Source organism: Bubalus bubalis, chromosome 6 (assembly GCF_019923935.1).
Source record: "Bubalus bubalis isolate 160015118507 breed Murrah chromosome 6, NDDB_SH_1, whole genome shotgun sequence".
Lineage (NCBI taxonomy): Eukaryota > Metazoa > Chordata > Mammalia > Artiodactyla > Bovidae > Bubalus > Bubalus bubalis.
The window spans coordinates 32,419,098-32,437,060 of record NC_059162.1 but is presented as its reverse complement, the minus strand read 5'-3'; the positions used below and the strand labels follow the sequence as shown (position 1 = coordinate 32,437,060).

Genomic DNA, 17,963 nt, shown 5'->3' with positions numbered 1-17,963 from the left:
AAATTAAACCTTCCATTGCAAAAATATTGCCAAAGAACTAAAAGTGTAGGAAACATAACAGAGATACACTTTTGTAGAGACATATTTCTGAAAACTTTAGTTATAAGATGAACTTCTGTACACTGAAATAATTTTTTTAACTTAAATGTTTGCCCTGAGCAAATAATAAACATGATATGGAAAAATGCAAATATTTAAAACAATCACAATTGGTGGATTGTGAAAAAGCATTATTTTAGTAAACCATTAATTAAAAAATTAGCTCAAAAAATAATGAAAGGAATGTAAAATAGTATGGTAGAACTGCATTTCTTTGGCATTAGAATATCGCTCAAAAATCAAAACAGAGTTTCATAGCTATTCTCAAACTTCTCAATTGTTTATCTTGAAGGAATTTTGTTGCGGTTAGTTGTGGTCAGTGTGTTGATAGCTCTTTGTCCTCTACTGGTTGCTTAAGAAATCCCCTTAAGACCTCAAGGAATATTTGGTTATACTTTACAGCTTCTATTTGCATGAGTAGTCAAATAGCTCTATAGATATTTTAAAAGATTTATTTCCATAATTTAGCATTTCTAGACATTGTTTTTACTTTAAAAGAAACATATCTGTCATCAATAATTTAGTGATGATAACCCTCCTTCAGTGAAACTAGCAAGTAAAACAAATAACCAAACAGTAAAGGGCAATTCAGCTATAAATTTTGATTCCCAAAATCATTCTTACTACTTACATAAAACTGCAGCGATATTTAACATTGCCCCAAACAAGCATTTTTCTGGAGCCACTGTACCAGTGTCACTAGAAGAAAAAAAAATAGGTATGAGGATTTCTCATATTAGATATACACGTGTATTGCTTCTAATGGATAAGAAACAAAAGAGGTTATTTCAAATCCTTTATCTTTTTATAAATTCCATGACTCAACCCTTAATTTTATAATGAGAACATGACAATTTCAGCTCTCAATATTTAATGTTCACTTTTTTCTCATATCACTTAGGGTTATTTCTTTTTCATATAATAGAATTCACTATAAATTGATAAAATAGCTATCCTTGTCATGTTGAGGCTGCATTACTAACTTACATCTGTCAGGCAGCATGTTTATCTGTCTCACCTGAATATTCCCTAAATACCAAAGATCCTTTCAGATTCTTTGGACATCTGTTGTTCTCTGCCTATAATTAAAACCTAATTGTTTCTTGATTACTTTTTAAAAATATTTATCAAGCACCTAACAGGATTGTCAGAAAGCATTTTAGGGACAAAAACACTGTGGAAATAAAAGAGACAAAACCCTTGCCTTTGCCCTTCTGGAGATTCCACTCAAGGCCAGTTTTGAGTTCTCTCCTCTCTACAGCCTAGGTGACTCACACAGCTTCCACTCCAGACTTCTATTAAAATCACAGATCACACTGTATTGCAATGTGTCTGTTTACATGCCTGTCTTTCAGTGCAGGATGAAATGCATAGATCCTGATTAACAGCCCACCATTTACTAACTGGGGAACCTTGAGTATGTTCTATGCATACTCAAGAACCTTGAGTATGTTCTATGTATACGGTTCTCCCCTATCTAAAAAATGGAGCTATCAATTCCTTCCCAGACTCATCAGATCAACATAAGGAAATGAAACTGTGGTCATGCATGCAAAATATCTAGCCTAGCTGCAGGCACACAGAAGACACTCTGTGAATGTTAGCTCCTTCCCCTTTCCTCAAACTACTGAAAAGATTAAAAAGACAAAGTCTTTATCTTCAAACTGAAGTAATATAGTAAGGAGATAAGAAGGATCTCAACCCTGATAATGGTAATTTTAAAAAAAGAGCAAAGTCATATCCGTTAAGGAATCAATAATAAATACCTGGTGAATATTTGGATCAGGATTAGGAAAATAAAGTATCAAATACTGATTCTAAGGATTGCTCCTTCCCACTCTACAATGTTTCTTAAGACACAAAAGATTTTGTTACTCTTTGATCATCTTCAGAGAGTGGGGACTGTCTTTGCTTCTACCTTTCAAATTTTCAAGAATAAATGCATATGTATTATTCTTATAATCAGAAAAAAATCCATGGAACGTCCTTGGTGGTCCAGTGGTTAAAACTCTGTGCTTCCAAAGCAGGGGGCATGGGTTTGATCCGTGGTCATGGAACTAAGATCCCACATGCTGCATGGTATCACCAAAAAATAAAAATAAACTAGAAAAAAAAAATCCATAATTTTAACTGTGGTATTCCAAATGATGCTCCTGTTTTAGATTACCCATAAGTAAATAACTTATGGGGCTTCCCAGGTGGCTCAGATAGTAAGGAATCTGCCTGCAATGCAGGAGACATGGGTTCAATCCCTGGGTCAGGAAGATCCTTCGGAGAAGGGCATAGCAAACCACTCCCGTATTCTTGCCTGGAGTATTCTATGGACAGAGGAGCCCGGTAGGCTACAGTCCATGGGGTTGCACAGAGTCAGACACAACTGAGTGACTAACACTTTCACTTTCAAGTAAATAATAGCATGCACTTCCAAGATGGCTGGCTAAGTGTGCTCTGGATCAGAATGATAAACTGGCCTACAAATAAAAATAGCCAAGCCCATCACCTCATCAGCATTGCATTTCAACCCAGTGGTCATTATGCATCATTAAAAAAAATTATCTGATCACTATTATATGTTATTTATATTATTATGCATATATTAAATACAAGTTCTTTTCTTTTTTTTGGCCACGTAGCATGGTTTGTGGTATTTCAGCTCCCCAACCAGGGATCAAACCCAGGCCCTTGGTAGTGAAGTGAGGAGTTCTGACCACCGGACCACCAGGGAATTCCCAAATAAAAGTTTAAATATTTTGAAATATAAAATACATAGACATTCTAACAATTTCTTCTTATACCCCAGTGGCTAGTCTCAGGAACCCTACCTACACATTCATAACTTGAACCAAGAGAACACCTGAAGCACACTTGCAGAATTGTCTCTGAACTGTGAATTATCCCTGAAGTCAAATTTATATTTGTTTATGTTGTATGGGGTCTTGCCTGGAGAATCCCAGGGACGGCGGAGCCTGGTGGGCTGCCGTCTGTGGGATTGCACAGAGTCGGACACGACTGAAGCGACTTAGCAGCAGCAGCAGCAGCAGCATGTTGTATGGGGAAGGTAACAATGAAGTCTTTCAGGTAGGGTCTATGAGCTGAAAGGAACTTTGCAGAGTATCTAGTCTAACTCTATCATTTTTCAGATGAAGACAATGAGCCTAGGGGAAGTAAACATAAGTACCACTAAGTTTACATACATTAAAATGTGGGAGGAAATTCTCCAGATAATACTACTAAGTTCATTAGCAAAAAAAAAATTAAAAGGCAGCAGAACAGAGACAGAAAAGGAAGTGTCTAGTGTTCTATCAGAAAATCACATGCAGTACCATCAGAGAACTGAAACTCTGATAAAAAACTCAGTGGCCTCAAATTATAAAAAGCTCTTTGAAATGAAAGCAAATTCTCTAAGGGGAAATAAAAATGATAAAACACTCTCAGGAACATGTATGCTCTCTTGGAGTTACTAGAGAATGAACTGGCCCTTTAAGCTACAGGTCCTTTGATCAGAGTGGTAAACAGTGGTGACTTATCAAAATTATTCCTAGAAATGGAAACTTTATAGCTTTGGATTTTATAAATCTTCTTAAAGTAGACTCAATCTGTTGGTGACCTGTGTGCTACACCATACCATCGTGGAAACAGTAAATGACATGGCATTGCCCTGATCTCTTCCTGACATTTAAAACAGATAAATTTAGCCTTTAAGTTTATCACCTTTCAGAAGTGCTCTATTTTCTGTGTTGGAAAGGTTATTTTTCAGAGGGTAAACAAACAAATAAATGAAACAACTATGACAAACAACCAAACTGGAAGGAAATCAACCAAGTCGTTAATCATTCCTGGAGGGGCAGAAACTAGAGGGAGGCTGGAAAAGACTTTGAATTTCACTTTTATAATCACTCTAGTACTGTTTAAAACATGTTATAATAACAACATATTGCCTTTATAACTGGAAAAAAAAAAGATTATGGACATAGCACATGTAATCAAATACCCATACTTAAACCACAAGTAGTTTTGATATTTCAAAAACATTATCAACAAATTTAGATACTTAGTTGTGTCAGAAAAATCTAGGCAACATGTCATGAAGAGTAAGACCATAGTCTCTAGAATCAAATGGCTCGCCTGGTCAAACTGAATCTTGGTTCCATCAATTACTGAGTCATATGCCCTTGAACAAACAACCTCCTTGGACCTCATTTCTTCCTCTATCAAATGGGGGTAATAGTTCCTAACTCAAAGGGTGGCTGTAAAGATTCAATTATTTAAGACCTATTTAAGAAGAATGCTTAGAACATTACCTTGTACGTAGTAAGCAAATCAATTGATCTTTGCCATTACTGTTATCTTTGAAAGAAAGTGAAACTGTTAGTCACTCAGTAGTGTTCGACTCTTACCCCAGGGACTGTAGCCCGCCAGACTCCTCTGTCCATGGAATTCTCCAGGCAAGTATACTGGAGTGGGTTGCCATGCCCTCCTCCAGGGGATCTTCCTGACCCAGGGATCGATCTCGAGTCCCCTGCATTGCAGGCAGATTCTTATTACCGTTGTTCTAGTATTTTTGAATTGTAAGGGGAAAATAATTCCAACTCTATCTCCTGAAACCTTGAATACTTATTTGGAAAACAGGCATTGAGGTGTCACAATTCACTAAACCTTAACCATCTGTCTCCATATTTCTCTATCACACAGAAAGAACCAAATACAACTTCCTTTTTTTGCTTTTATTATTGTAATATCAAACATAAAATTTGAATTTCAAAATGTTAAAATAAATGTTGAGTTCAATATTAAAATATGAACGATACATACCATTCTCCACAAAAGAATACATTTCACTGACCTGATATAAGGCAAAACAGGGTCAACATGGTGAAGTGTTATAGCAGTGATATATGAAAATATGAAAGCAGCCGCCGTCCAAATTACAAGGGCTGAAGGAAGGAAACTGAGGCCTTGCTGAAACCACCACATCTCAAACAGGTCTCCTGAGGCAGAAAAAAAAAAAAAAAACAAATTAGGTAAGATTATTCAAGAGTATTTCATCTATTCTACTTCAGCCATCCCATCCCACAAAATTGTACTTTTCATCCTCAGCTGTTTCACTTCTGATCAATTCCCATACCATCTACTGACACCTATTCTCCTTCAGTTTTGCAGTAAATGGAACCAGGAATCACCCACTTTCTGCATCCAGACACTATCTCTCTACCCCATCTTTCCACACATAATCAATTACCAAGGACTGTTAATTTCACCTCTTGGATTTCCTAAAATCTACCCCTTCTCTCCATCTTCACTGCTACTACTCTACCTAAACCACCATCATTTCTTGACCAGATTATTATTATAACCTTCTAAATGGTCCTCCCTTGGAGAAGGCAATGGCACCCCACTCCAGTACTCTTGCCTGGAAAATCCCATGGACGGAGGAGCCTGGTAGGCTGCAGTCCATGGGGTCTCTTAAGAGTTGGACACGACTGAGCGACTTCACCTTCACTTTTCACTTTCATGCATTGGAGGAGAAAATGGCAACCCACTCCAGTGTTCTTGCCTGGAGAATCCCATGGACAGAGGAGCCTGGTGGGCTGCCGTCTATGGGGTCGCACAGAGTCGAACACGACTGAAGCGACTTAGCAGCAGCAGCAGCAAATGGTCCTCCCTTAGTCTGGACCACAACCAACCCAGACTCTACTATACATTTTTTTTTAAAAGCATTCTAATTCTAAAATACCAATCTGACCACTTTATTCTCCTCCAGAGAACCTTTCAGTGCCTCCCGCCATGCCCTTACAAGTTTTCTTTCCTTCTTGACATGGCCTATGGTCTTTTTATTGTCTGATCTCTATTTATTCAATACATTCCTCTCTGGCCACTTCTCTGTCTGCTCCCAGTTCCCTGCCTTAGCTATCACCATCTTCACCATCAATACAAAAACAGTGTTTACTGTGTCAGCAAGCCTATTAAGTACCTTAAACATATGATATCTTTATTCCTCAGAACAGAATCATAGAAGTTAAGAGAACTGCCCAAGGTCATAGGGCTGCAGTAGAGATAGTATTCAAACTCAGGCAGTTCCATTCTAACACCAATCATGATGCAAATCTCTTTCAGGTTGCCAAGTGTGTCATGCCCTCTTGCACACCTTTGAACCTTTGTTTTGTCTGGCTACAAATAGTGTCACACCTCCTCCTCCACTACCACACGTTAACTGCTATACATTTCAAGTCTCAACTCTTCTAGCTTCATCTGAGTACTCCTGCTTTGTTTCCGACGGCACCCTTACTTTCTCAACAAGGACACTGCTTGTTTGGTTCTCTTTCTCACTTAACTTTAGAAGGCCTATCTACACATATACCACACATCACCACTTTCTCCCTTAAATTCCAGACTGAGGATGTTGGTAAGTAATTAAGTGTCAAAAATATGAATTAGAAAATATTAATGTATCTTCATGCATTTAATATTTAAAAATAGAGAAATACTTTCAAATTACAAGAAATTACTATTACACATGTGAAAATAATTTCATATTTGGAGGAGTATCTTCTCATAGTGTGACAGACTGCAATTCAGTATTTCCCATGAACTCTGTAAAAACTTAAACTCTTATCTCCACGATCCTCCAATGTGCTCAGCTTCCTCATCTCAGACTGACCTTCCAAATAATGAAACCTCAGCCATTTTGACTCGTACTTCTCTTTAACTCTGATCATCTGACTTGCTACTAAATATGTACATCTAAACTTTGCTAAATAAGTTTCTTTTCCTTTATCCCTAGAGTCACCATTGTACACTCAACTTGAGTAATTTCCTGTCTGAATCATCATAATCTCTTTTCTGTTCTTTCTTCCTGTCACCCCTTAACATTCCATCAATTTTACTCCTCTATTTAGTTAATCATGCTTGTTCCCTGGGGCTTCCCTGGTGGCTCAGATGGTAAAGAATCTTCCTGCAATACAGGAGACCCAGGTTCAATCCCTGGTGCAGAAAGATCCCTGGAGAAGGAAATGGCAACCTACTCCAGTATTCCTGCCTGGAGAAATTCCATGGACAGAGGAGCCTGGTGGGCTACAGTCCATGGGGTCGCAAAGAGTTGGACATGACTGAGCAACTAACACTTTCACATTGGGTGCCTTGCTTGGGAACTCTGCCTAGGCAGTAAATTGGACCCATTGTTTCCCATCTCTCAGGGATCACTCCCAGTCTTTCTTTACCTGATGCCAATTCCTTGCGAAGTTCCTACAGGACTTTCCCCAGCATGTTTCTGGACAATAATTCTTAATTTCTATAAATTTTGAGTAACTTCTAAAAATTTGAATTTAAAATCTTTAGGAGTCTAGTTTCGACTTTGTTGGTTCTGACAGCCCTTGCACACTTTTTTTTTTCCCCAGTTTTTGACTATGAGCTCCATAGTTTCAGTTCAGTTCAGTCGCTTAGTCGTGTCCGACTCTTTGCGACCCCATGAATCGCAGCACGCCAGGCCTCCTTGTCCATCACTAACTCCCGGAGTTCACTCAGACTCAAGTCCATCGAGTCAGTGATGCCATCCAGCCATCTCATCCTCTGTCGTCCCCTTCTCCTCCTGCCCCCAATCCCTCCCAGCATCAGAGTCTTTTCCAATGAGTCAGCTCTTCGCATGAGGTGGCCAAAGTACTGGTGTTTCAGCTTTAGTATCATTCCTTCCAAAGAAATCCCAGGGCTGATCTCCTTCAGAAGGGACTGGTTGGAGCTCCTGTTTAGATGATCTTAATTGGGAGTATTCTAAAAGGTTTAGTTTAAGGGTGAATCATTGCAGAGAGGGTCTGTATTTTTTTCCAGATACTCTGGCATATTATGAACCTAGGTTGACTTTAATTTCTTGGCTTCCAAGTTTTTCAGATCATGTATACAAGTAAATTTAAACTTTGAATCTGAGCGATGACAGGCTCTATAGTTTTAAGTTCTTATGTGGTATCTTTAGTCCCCCACCTGGAGCTGTGATGAAAAGGAACAAATTTGTGCTCCTTCTTTGCCAGGAAGGAGATATTTTTTCCTAGCCCATCTTTCATTGAATATGTAGATTTTTGAGGGTCCTGGCTGATTTGAGGGAAGAGGTGGTTCTCCAAGGCCACAAGTTGTACAACTGCAAATGGGAATATTCACACTTTATTTTTTATGAAAAAGTCATCCCCTGACACACAGGCATCACCTACACCAACTATATAACATGCATGGTGTCTCTGGAAGTTATACATTCGGGAGGTCAAAGGGTTATAAATTCTATCTCTCTAACTTGGGTGGTAACAGGGGTAGCCTATCATTTATCCATAATTGTACTTTATTTCAAAGCCCCCTCAAAAGACACACTACTAGTTTACTACCCTGGTGTCAACTCTCTTCGACTTTTTAACCCTGGGAATTTCCCCTTCTTTCCTATGAGGACTGCTATACATTTACAAGGCTAATATAATTTATTCAGCCTTTGGGTGTTTTGGCAAAAGGGATTTTCAAAAGATTTTGTCCACCCTATTGCTAGAGGCATGACCTCTTCTTAAAAAGACAAAAAACAAAAACACCAAAACTCCCAGAATCCCAAGGGCCGTGTTAATCTCAGGTATGTTGGAGGCTATGGTCCCAGTCAAGTTCCAGAGTATGGGATAAAGTCAGAGAAGAGAGTCAGAGTGGTGGAGATAGATGATTCATTTTGTTCAAAGTTGGGGAAAGCACTGTCTTTGTCCAGGGAGAATGGGAAAGCCTATTTTATTTTAGTTTACTTTTTCGGCCTTGCCACGCAGCTTGCAGGATCTCAGTTCCTGGACCAGGGACTGAACCCAGGCCATGGCAGTGAAAGCCTGGTACTCTTAACTACTGGGCCACCAGAGAATTCCCACACGATCTCTTCCTTTAATTGTTTGTGCATGTCCAAATCCTTCCTATCCTTCAAAATCAGGCTTAGATAGCATATCCACACAACCTTCCCTAATCCATTTGGATCTGGAAATGAACATTCCTTCTTCTGAGAACATCTGACTTGCACATCTCTTACAGCTCATTTTCTTTGACAGTATAAAAACTGGGGAGGGTGTCTGAAGTGGATAAAATCCTTGATGAGGAATTCCATTTCTCTACTCACAGAATAGGGACTTGCCCATAAAAAGTATTCAATAACCCAGACCAGATCCTCATAAACCCCAAAAAGGTTCATGATTTTTCTATTTCAGTTAACAGTACAAGCAATCCCCAACTTACAGTTCATCTTTACAATGGTACAAAAGTAATTTGCATTCAGTAGAAATCACACTTCAAATTTTGCCCTTTTCCTAGCCTAGTGATATGCAGTACAATATTCTTGTGACAAGATGCAGGTCCTGGTCATTTGCAACCATTCTTATTCCTAGCTACCACTGTAAACACTCAAATAAGATTCTCAGTTCTCTTGGCCTGTGTTTTTCCTTCCCCTCCACCCATTCTACACGCACTGCCAAATTAACTTTCCTAAAACACATTTCTGCTCAAAAACTTCTTTAAATAGAATCATTGAACTTGGGCAAGCTTCATTAATTTCTCTGAACCAGTTTCTCCTTTGAAAAATGACAACAGTATTATTGGCAAAGGCTGTACTGTCCAATACAGTCAGTACCAGCCACAGGTGAAGAGCTGACTCACTGGAAAAGATCCCGATGCTGGGAAAGACTGAAGACAAAAGGAGAAGGGGGCGGCAGAGGATGAGATGGTTAGATAGCATCACAGACTCTATGAACAAACTCGGGGAGACAGTGGAGGACAGAGGAGCCTGGCTTGCTGCAGTCCCTGGGGTCACAAAGAATCGAATAACATAGCAACTGAATAACAACAACAAAGCCACTTGTGACTATTTAAATTAAAAACTTCAGTTCCTCAGTTGTACTAGGTACATTTCAAGTGCTCAGAAGCCACAGCTGTAGCTACCATACAGGATGGTGAAAATATGGAACATTTCCATTACCGTGGAAAAGTTCTATTGGACAGCACTGGATCACTATTACAGGGATTACACTGACATAGCACAAGTAAAGAACCTAAACACTTACTGATACTGGTACCTTTTAGTATTAACTGTTAAATGCTCTAAAAGAATACCTGCTTCAGAGAGGTTTATTCAAGAAGTAAATGAGATAATATATGTAAAGATGCTGTCATGGGTGGTCAGTAGACGTGCCTCTTTCAGAATGTAAAAGATGAAAGTTCACAAAATACCGGTCTTCAAATATGCCCAAACCTGCACCTTTTTTGTAAATCCTGAAACTCACATATAAACAAAATAGAGGCTGTTTCAACCCACATGTCTTTGCTAAGTCACTTCAGTTGTGTCCGACTCTGTGCGACCCCATAGGCGGCAGCCCAGCAGGCTCCCCCGTCCCTGGGATTCTCCAGGCAAGAACACTGGAGTGGGTTGCCATTTCCTTCTCTAATGCATGAAAGTGAAAAGTGAAAGTGGAGTCGCTCAGACGTGTCCGACTCTTAGTGACCTCATGGACTGCAGCCTACCAGGCTCCTCTGTCTATGGGATTTTCCAAGCAAGAGTACTGGAGTGGGGTGCCATTGTCTTCTCATGTCTTTAAAACCTGTAAAATTTCAAGTCAATGCACCAATATTGTTCAAGGGTAGAGCACTATGCTATTAATTTTTTCTTTAAAGAGTTGATATGTGTGTATTTTATAATAATATAATACATAGAATTAAATATTTTAAATCTGGGATATCAATTTTCTCATTCTTTCTCACATTAGACACCTTTCACTGATATCAAAAAGGATAAAATTAAATGAAGAACACTGAGTTCCCTCCCACAGAAGGAAAAACAATAATGAGGAAAAGATGATAGCTTATTATTAAGCCAAATAGAGTACTGACTAGCCCCTGAGATGCAATGGGAAGAACACAGTTTTAAGATCAGATTTACGTAAATACAAATCTCAGCTTTATCACATCCCAGCTGTACAATTTCAGGCAAGTTACTTAGCTTCTGAGTTTCAGTATTCTGATTTGTAAAGTAGCTATTCCTTAGAGTAGTACAGAGTAAACATACAAATAATCCTGATGCTCATACTTAATCACTTAGTCATGTCCAACTCTTTCTGACCCTATGGACTGTAGACTGCTGGCTCCTCTGTCCATGGGATTTTCCAGGCAAGAATACTGGAGTAGGCTGCCATTTCCTCCTCCAGGGGATCTTCTGCACCCAGGGATAGAACCTGTTATCTCCAGGGTTCCCTGAACTGGTAGGCGGATTCTTCACCACTGAGCCACCTGTGAAGCCCCATAATAATGATAGGTGATTTATCAACTCTGTACAACCACAATTAGCCACAGGGATGGGGAATGACAATTCTTAATTCCTGTACATGTGAATCATCTTAGATTCCTATCTCCTTAGGTTTTGAGGGTTCTAGTTATCTAAATTGACAATTTAGAGGAAAAGCAGCAGCAAATGGTTGTTGTTCAGCTGCTCAGACATATCCAACTATTTGGGACCCCAAGGACTGCAGCGTGCCAGGCTTCCGGGTTCTTCACTATCTCCTGAAGTTTGCTCAACTCATGTTCACTGAGTTGGTGATGCCATACAACCATCCTATCCTCTGTCACCCCCTTCTCCTGCCCTCAACCTTTCCCAGCATCAGGGTCTTTTCCAATCAGTCGGCTCTTCGCATCAGCTGGCCAAAGTATAAGAGCTTCAGCTTCAGCATCAGTCTTTCCAATGAACACTCAGATTTGATTTCCTTTAGGACTAACTGCTTTGATCTCCTTGCTGTCCAAAAGACTCTAAAGAGTCTTCTCCAGCACCACAGTTTGAAAGCATCAATTCTTTGGCACTCAGCCTTCTTTATGGTCCAACTCTCACATCCGTACATAACTACTGGAAAAACCATAGCTTTGACTATACCGACCTTTGTTGGCAAGGTGATGTCTCTGATTTTTAATACTCTAAGTTTATCATAGCTTTTCTTCCAAGGAGCAAGCATCTTTTAATTTCATGGCTACCGTCACCATCCACAGTGATTTTGGAGCCCAAGAAAATGAAGTCTTATATTGTTTCCATTTTTTCCCCATCTATTTGCCATGAAGTGATGGGACCAGATGCCATGACGTTAGTTTTCTGAATGTTAAGTTTGAAGCCAGCTTTTTCACTGTCCTCTTTTACCTTCATCAAGAGGCTCTTTAGTTCCTCTTGGCTTTCTGCCATTAGGCTAGTCTTATCTGCATATCTGAGGTTATTGGGCAAATGGTTTACCAGTTTGCAAAGGACCACTGAGAAATTTAAGTGCACCGAGGTAAGGAAGACTACTGTTGCCTATGTATTATCACACTGGAAAGCTGGAAGCACTGCCAACCAAGCAAAATTGGAATTTTAATGCTTAATAATTTAAGAAACCTTTCAAGATTCTTGAAAATATGCAGGAATAACCTTCACATAGCAATAACAGAAACACTTAACAAAATGTTCTTGCATTTCTCACCTATCTTATCTCTGCTTTCCTTGAAGATCCCTGAACCAGAACTGCATCTACAAGTTTTAAATTCCGCAATATTTAATGCCACAGGTAAAAAAGATGAATTCTTTATGCTGTTTCCTCTAAGGGGTGACTGCTTAGGGACAATAAAAAAGTAAATTCTGGATATTCCAAGTGAAGAAAGAAAGCCACAGGTACACAGAATCATGCCCAAAGCAAAGCATAATAGTAAATGGTTATTTTTCTAAACTCTAATTTGGCCTTCTAACAAACATACTATTCTCATAATGATTAAAAATTAAATAGTCTAGAAAATTAAGTAACACTTTTACAAGTCGGATCAAACATTACAGGGAGAGAAGTCGAGGGAGAATCTGATGGTGCATGGCAAATTAGAGCTGTATTTAGTATTGGTTTATAAATTTAAATTTGGGAGAACTGGAAAAATGTGGAGTTTTACAAATGTATCCTAATGTAAGCACAGTTGTGAAGATATAAAGGACTAGATATTTACCTTTCTATACTGGACTTTCCTGGTGGCTCAGACGGTAAAGAATCTGCCTGCAATGCAGGAGACCCGGGTTTGATTCTTGGGTGGGGGAGATATCCTGGAGAAGGGAATGGCTACCCGTACTCCTGCCTGAAGAAGTCTATAGACAAAGGAGCCTGGCGGACCCCGGTCCAGGAGTCCCAAAGAGTGGGGAACGACTGAGCGACTAACATACACACATACACACCACACACACAACACACACACACACACTACTCTGCTCACCCCAGGGAAGACTTGAGCTTCGGGTAAACACAAAGTGAAAGCGAAAGTGAAGTCGCTCAGTCGTGTCCGACTCTTTGTGACTCCATGGACTGTAGCCCCGCAGGCTCCTCGGTCCATGGGATTTTCCAGGCATGAATACTGGAGTGGGTTGCTGTTTCCTTAGCTGCTGCTGCTGCTGCTGCTGCTAAGTAGCAAGTCACCACAAAAACCTTCCTCCCCTACCTACCCCACCCCTCCAGGAATCCAAGCCCGGGAGTGACAAAGGGAAGGTATACTCAACCACAGTTTTTTGTGGGACTGGGGCAAAGGTTCTCGATAACCGCTTAAAACAAATAAAACCAAGGAATTATTTACATCCACCGATGCCTTCTTCCGGAGGCGCAAAGAACTGGGACGAAGAACTCGATTAACCCGTGCCTGGGGCAGAGAAAAGACGTGGGAGGCGGAGGCTTGGCAGGGCTTGGGGCAAGCTAGGCGTGGAAGGGTGCGGGGGAGGGGGAAAGACCAAGAACTCACACTGAAAGGTGAGGCGCGGAGACCTGAACCCAGCCTGCACCCACTCAAGACCCCTCCTCCCCAATCGGATCCCCAGCAGTCCGTCCGCGCTCCGGCTGCCACCTGGTCCCTCTCCCACAAGTCGCACAGCGTGGTCCCTGGAAGCTGGACGCCTCGCACGCCCGCCACAGGGTTGTGGGGCTCCTGGCAGCATCCCCGTCTCTGACCTGCCCGATCCCATTCTCTAATACACCCCTCCTTAGTTGGGGCTGGAGCCGGCCCTTATTCCCTATTTGGCCTACCTCGCTCAGACGACCCTGCCAGTACGGACCGCCGGGTCCGGAGGCAGCCGGCTGAACGGAGATGGGGCAGGGCCCCGAAGCGCGCTCCCGAGCAGCCAAGCCGGTCCCGGGGCGCGCTCACCGCTCAGAGGTGCGCGCTCGCGCCGCCGCCTGCTCCGACACTGTATCCCTTTACGGCAATCGCGAAAGTGTCGTGAACGTGCTGCCGCGGATCAGAGTCACCCAGTCGGCTGGAGTCGCAGGTCTTAATTCTAGCGGTGTGCTTTTGCGGGCCGTGGTAAGGATGCGAGGCTCGGTCCTGGGGAAACGGCCAGAATATAAAGAATGTGTCGGGGGCCACGATTCTCAAAAGAGGCGGAGAGAGGGCTGCAAGTTCTGGGGTGGGGCATTGGAATATATCTCTGTATGGACTCGAGCGAGGCGAACGCAGTTTCTTCCTTGCGCAGGGTAGCCTCGCGCGCGGGCTTGTGGGGAGGGCGAGGGGCTACTGCTCCTCTGACCCCGGATGAAGAGATTGAGGTGGCGCATTGCCAGCGCGAGAGCTCGGGGGCTACCTACTGTGCTGGGTGTAAGGCTGGAGAAAACCTCGGCGGCCCGGGCTGGGCGGGCCGAGGGCTAGGGGCGCTGCCTGCGCGGAACCGACCTTGCCTGTCAGGTCCACACCCTCCTGCTCAGGTGTTGCTAAGTCCACAAACCGTGTTGAATCCTGTGCCGAATTTGCCTTCCGTTTGGAGTACGGTGCTGGTGATTCGTGGCTGGGGCCACACTTCTTGGTCAGCAACTTTTCTAGAAATCTCAGAGTATACTGACGATCTCTAAGGTTGCCAACTAGGGTTTATTTCAGAAGTATTCTTGGAAGGACGGAAGGGTTTGCTAGTCTTTGCCGGTGTCCCTATAACACTAGATGAATGGGATCTTTAAATGTTGCTGTGTTTAACTTGTTTTTACTCCAGTTCGGTGATTGGCGTTTTTGTGTTATTTATGACATTTTGCATCATTGGTATTAATATATATATGTGATTTTGCTTTAAGTCTCTTAGTTCATTGATGAGTCCGTGTTAACGGTAATAGGCAAGTTCGTAATTATCTTTAAACAAACGTTAGTGTCGTGTGTGTGAACAAGGAATGAAGATTCTGTTTCTACTCTCGTACTACTGGGCATGTGTTCAGTGGAGGTATTGAATTGAGAGCATTTAGACCATAAGAACTCAAGAACCATTGGGTTTCATGTAAAATTCCAGATATTGAAGTTCTAAAGGCATTTTGCTACATATTCATTTTGTGCTGAGCAAAAACTGTTTGGAAGCCCCTTGTGCAACTTGTCTTTACAACCCTTGCATTTGGAAAAAAGCCAGATAAAGCTGCCTCTTGTATTAACCTGTTCTGACAGAGGTACCTTCATTTGTTGTCCAGCTATTAGATTATTACTGAATATTTACAATTATGGTTTCATAAATGCGTTCTTCTTCCTTTCTCATACCCAATCTCTTAAAATTTACATTATAAACACTATTATATGTTTGATATTTAAATATAAACTTGTTTTACAACCCCCGTTAGATATTACTGGATAGTCAGTGTGTTTTCTAGGCAGCAGTAGACTTGTTTAGGCTAAAAGTACCGGTGACATTCTTTTTGAGGGTCATGCTATGCTGTCTCTTTTAAGGGAATAGGAAAATAATCCACCAAATGTTAAGCTTTGGCTTTTTTTGCTTGCTTGTTTGTTTCTGGAAGAAGTTGTTTCCTTTTCTTTTAAGGAATGCAAGATTTCACTTCAGCAAAGCAGTAGATCTGAATTGTGTTACACAGTACTGTTTTAGCTTCCAAGTCTTCTGAAAAGGCTTTTGTTTTTGGTAACTTGTTCTGTGTATCACTTGTTAAATAATGCTGAATGTAATCCTGTGATCCGTTTTTTTAAGCTTGTTTTTTTATAGTTTGCTCTGCCTCCCAAATATTGTTCACCATTAGTATTTTCCTTTAGTCGTACCATAGAAGTGGAAAGAGCTGTGTAGTCACCAATTCCTGTGAAAGGGTTGTAAGCATACTGCTGAATCAGTGCAGCTCAAAACTTGGCACCCTTAGACATAGGGGGGATGGGAATTCTGGAATTTCACACTACAGGTTGGATATTGTGTGAGCTTACCTTATTCTCTGCTGAGCGGTTGGAGATTCCTTTTTTAGTGTGACACTTGTCAGATTTTCACCGGTGCTGAACACTGGAATATTGTAGGCAGCATGTTATTATCTTTAGCGGCTGTAAGCACAGATGTTTTGCATCACAGACTTAAGGTCTACAAATTGTATATAATTTTAGTAAAGATACTCATTAAATGTCTATGATTTAATTTTTGTACCTTCATTGGACTTTTTACATAAATACATGTATGTGCAAAGAAGAATTTTGTTAGACCATATGTGCACCCTTCCCTGAACTCCCACAGCAGTTTGTTCACAGTATGTTATAGCTTAGCTGTTTACAAGGCTCCCCACCACCACTTTGAGCTTGAGGGCATGGATGGCATATTTCAATCTTTCTGTTTCCTCAAAGATCTCAAACAATCCAGTGCTATTAAATAACTAGATGAATCACATTTGTTCATTGTCCCACAAATAAGTACTGATCACCCACCTAGTGTTAGGTATGGTATAAGATTTTGGGAAAAGAATGTTAAGACATGCATGGCTCCTGCACTCCTGTGTCTTACATATCAGTGTGGGGAAAAGACCCCAAAAAAACAACAATTAACAAAAAAAACTTCAAAATGTGGTAAGTGCTATGAAAGAAGTATCACGTTCAAGCCAAATTATAGCAGAGGAGGGAAATATGCTGGTTACAAGTGGAGAGGTTACATGGGACAGTGATCAGTATTATTGTAATCTGAACGCCAGGTAATGAGGATTTTAAAACATTTAAAATGTTCACTTTTATTGTTATAATTTGTTAAAACACTTTCTAAGTTAATAAATTGGCTGTGCTGCAAAATTATAGATTTCTTTATAGGTTAATTGATGGCTTTCTATAAGATCAGAATAAAATATTAACTCCTTGCCACAGTCTATAAACCTATGCATTGTTGGGCTTTTCATACTCTCCTTAATCTCACTCTTTCGTATGGTTTATTACTGTCCAGCTATAGTGATCCCACAGATATGAATAAGAAAAATAAGCTGGATTTTGCCTCATGGTCTGTTTTCCTTTCTTGGACTGTTCTTCCTCTTGCGCTTGGAATGGCTGTCTCCTTTTCCTCTGAATTTAGTATGTGAAGTGAAAGTGAAGTTGCTCAGTCGTGTCCTACTCTTTGCAACTCCATGGGCTGTAGCCTACCAGGCTCCTCGGTCCATGGGATTTTCCAGGCAAGAATACTGGAGTGGGCTGCCATTTCCTTCTCCAGAGGATCTTCCCAGCACAGGGGTCGAACCTGGGCCTCCTGCATTGCAGACAGACACTTTACTATCTGAGCCACCAGGTATAAATGCTTCTTTTTCATGGTCTTCAACCACCTTGTCTACAATGTTTGTCTTCAACTATTTTCTGACTCTACATCTTGTTTTCTTCATACTGCCCATCACAGTGTGTAAGTGTGTAATGTCATTTGCTTATTTACCTTCTTTTACTTATTTTCCATTGGATTTGGGAACTGGGATCATGTCTATCTTGTTTACTGCACCCAGATATTGGCTGAATGCATTTGAAACTTGGAATCCATTTTCTCATAAAAACTTATCACTGATGGCTGGGTTTCTAAGCTACCCAGCACTAGTTTTAATTTCTTACATTAATTTTTTAGTTCCTTGTAGTGTGGGTAGAAAATGATGTTT

The 17,963-nt window shown here is 40.8% G+C and overlaps 2 protein-coding genes across 8 annotated transcripts in view; one reads left to right on the top strand and one right to left on the bottom strand.

The window, feature by feature from the left end:
* DRAM2 (DNA damage regulated autophagy modulator 2) overlaps positions 1–14,317 on the bottom strand; it is a 30,880-nt gene extending 16,563 nt beyond the window's left edge. Inside the window, exons 1-4 of one of the 5 annotated variants that reach the window (XM_044944564.2) lie at positions 14,145–14,317; positions 13,087–13,133; positions 4,943–5,087; positions 731–798 (exon numbers count right to left, since the gene is read on the bottom strand). In XM_044944564.2, the coding sequence (XP_044800499.1) occupies positions 731–798; positions 4,943–5,073 (199 nt within the window). In that variant the 5' untranslated portion in view covers positions 5,074–5,087; positions 13,087–13,133; positions 14,145–14,317. Of the gene's footprint in view, positions 1–730; positions 799–4,942; positions 5,088–11,170; positions 11,371–13,086; positions 13,134–13,701; positions 13,744–14,144 lie in introns of those variants that run through there. The other 4 variants (XM_044944565.2, XM_044944563.2, XM_025288115.3 and 1 more) reach the window with 4 other exon arrangements.
* CEPT1 (choline/ethanolamine phosphotransferase 1) overlaps positions 14,293–17,963 on the top strand; it is a 35,713-nt gene continuing 32,042 nt past the window's right edge. The window contains exon 1 of one of the 3 annotated variants that reach the window (XM_006045626.3): positions 14,293–14,421. The gene's annotated coding sequence lies outside the window, so the exon portion shown is untranslated. Of the gene's footprint in view, positions 14,422–14,893; positions 14,918–17,963 lie in introns of those variants that run through there. The other 2 variants (XM_025288113.2, XM_044944562.1) reach the window with 2 other exon arrangements.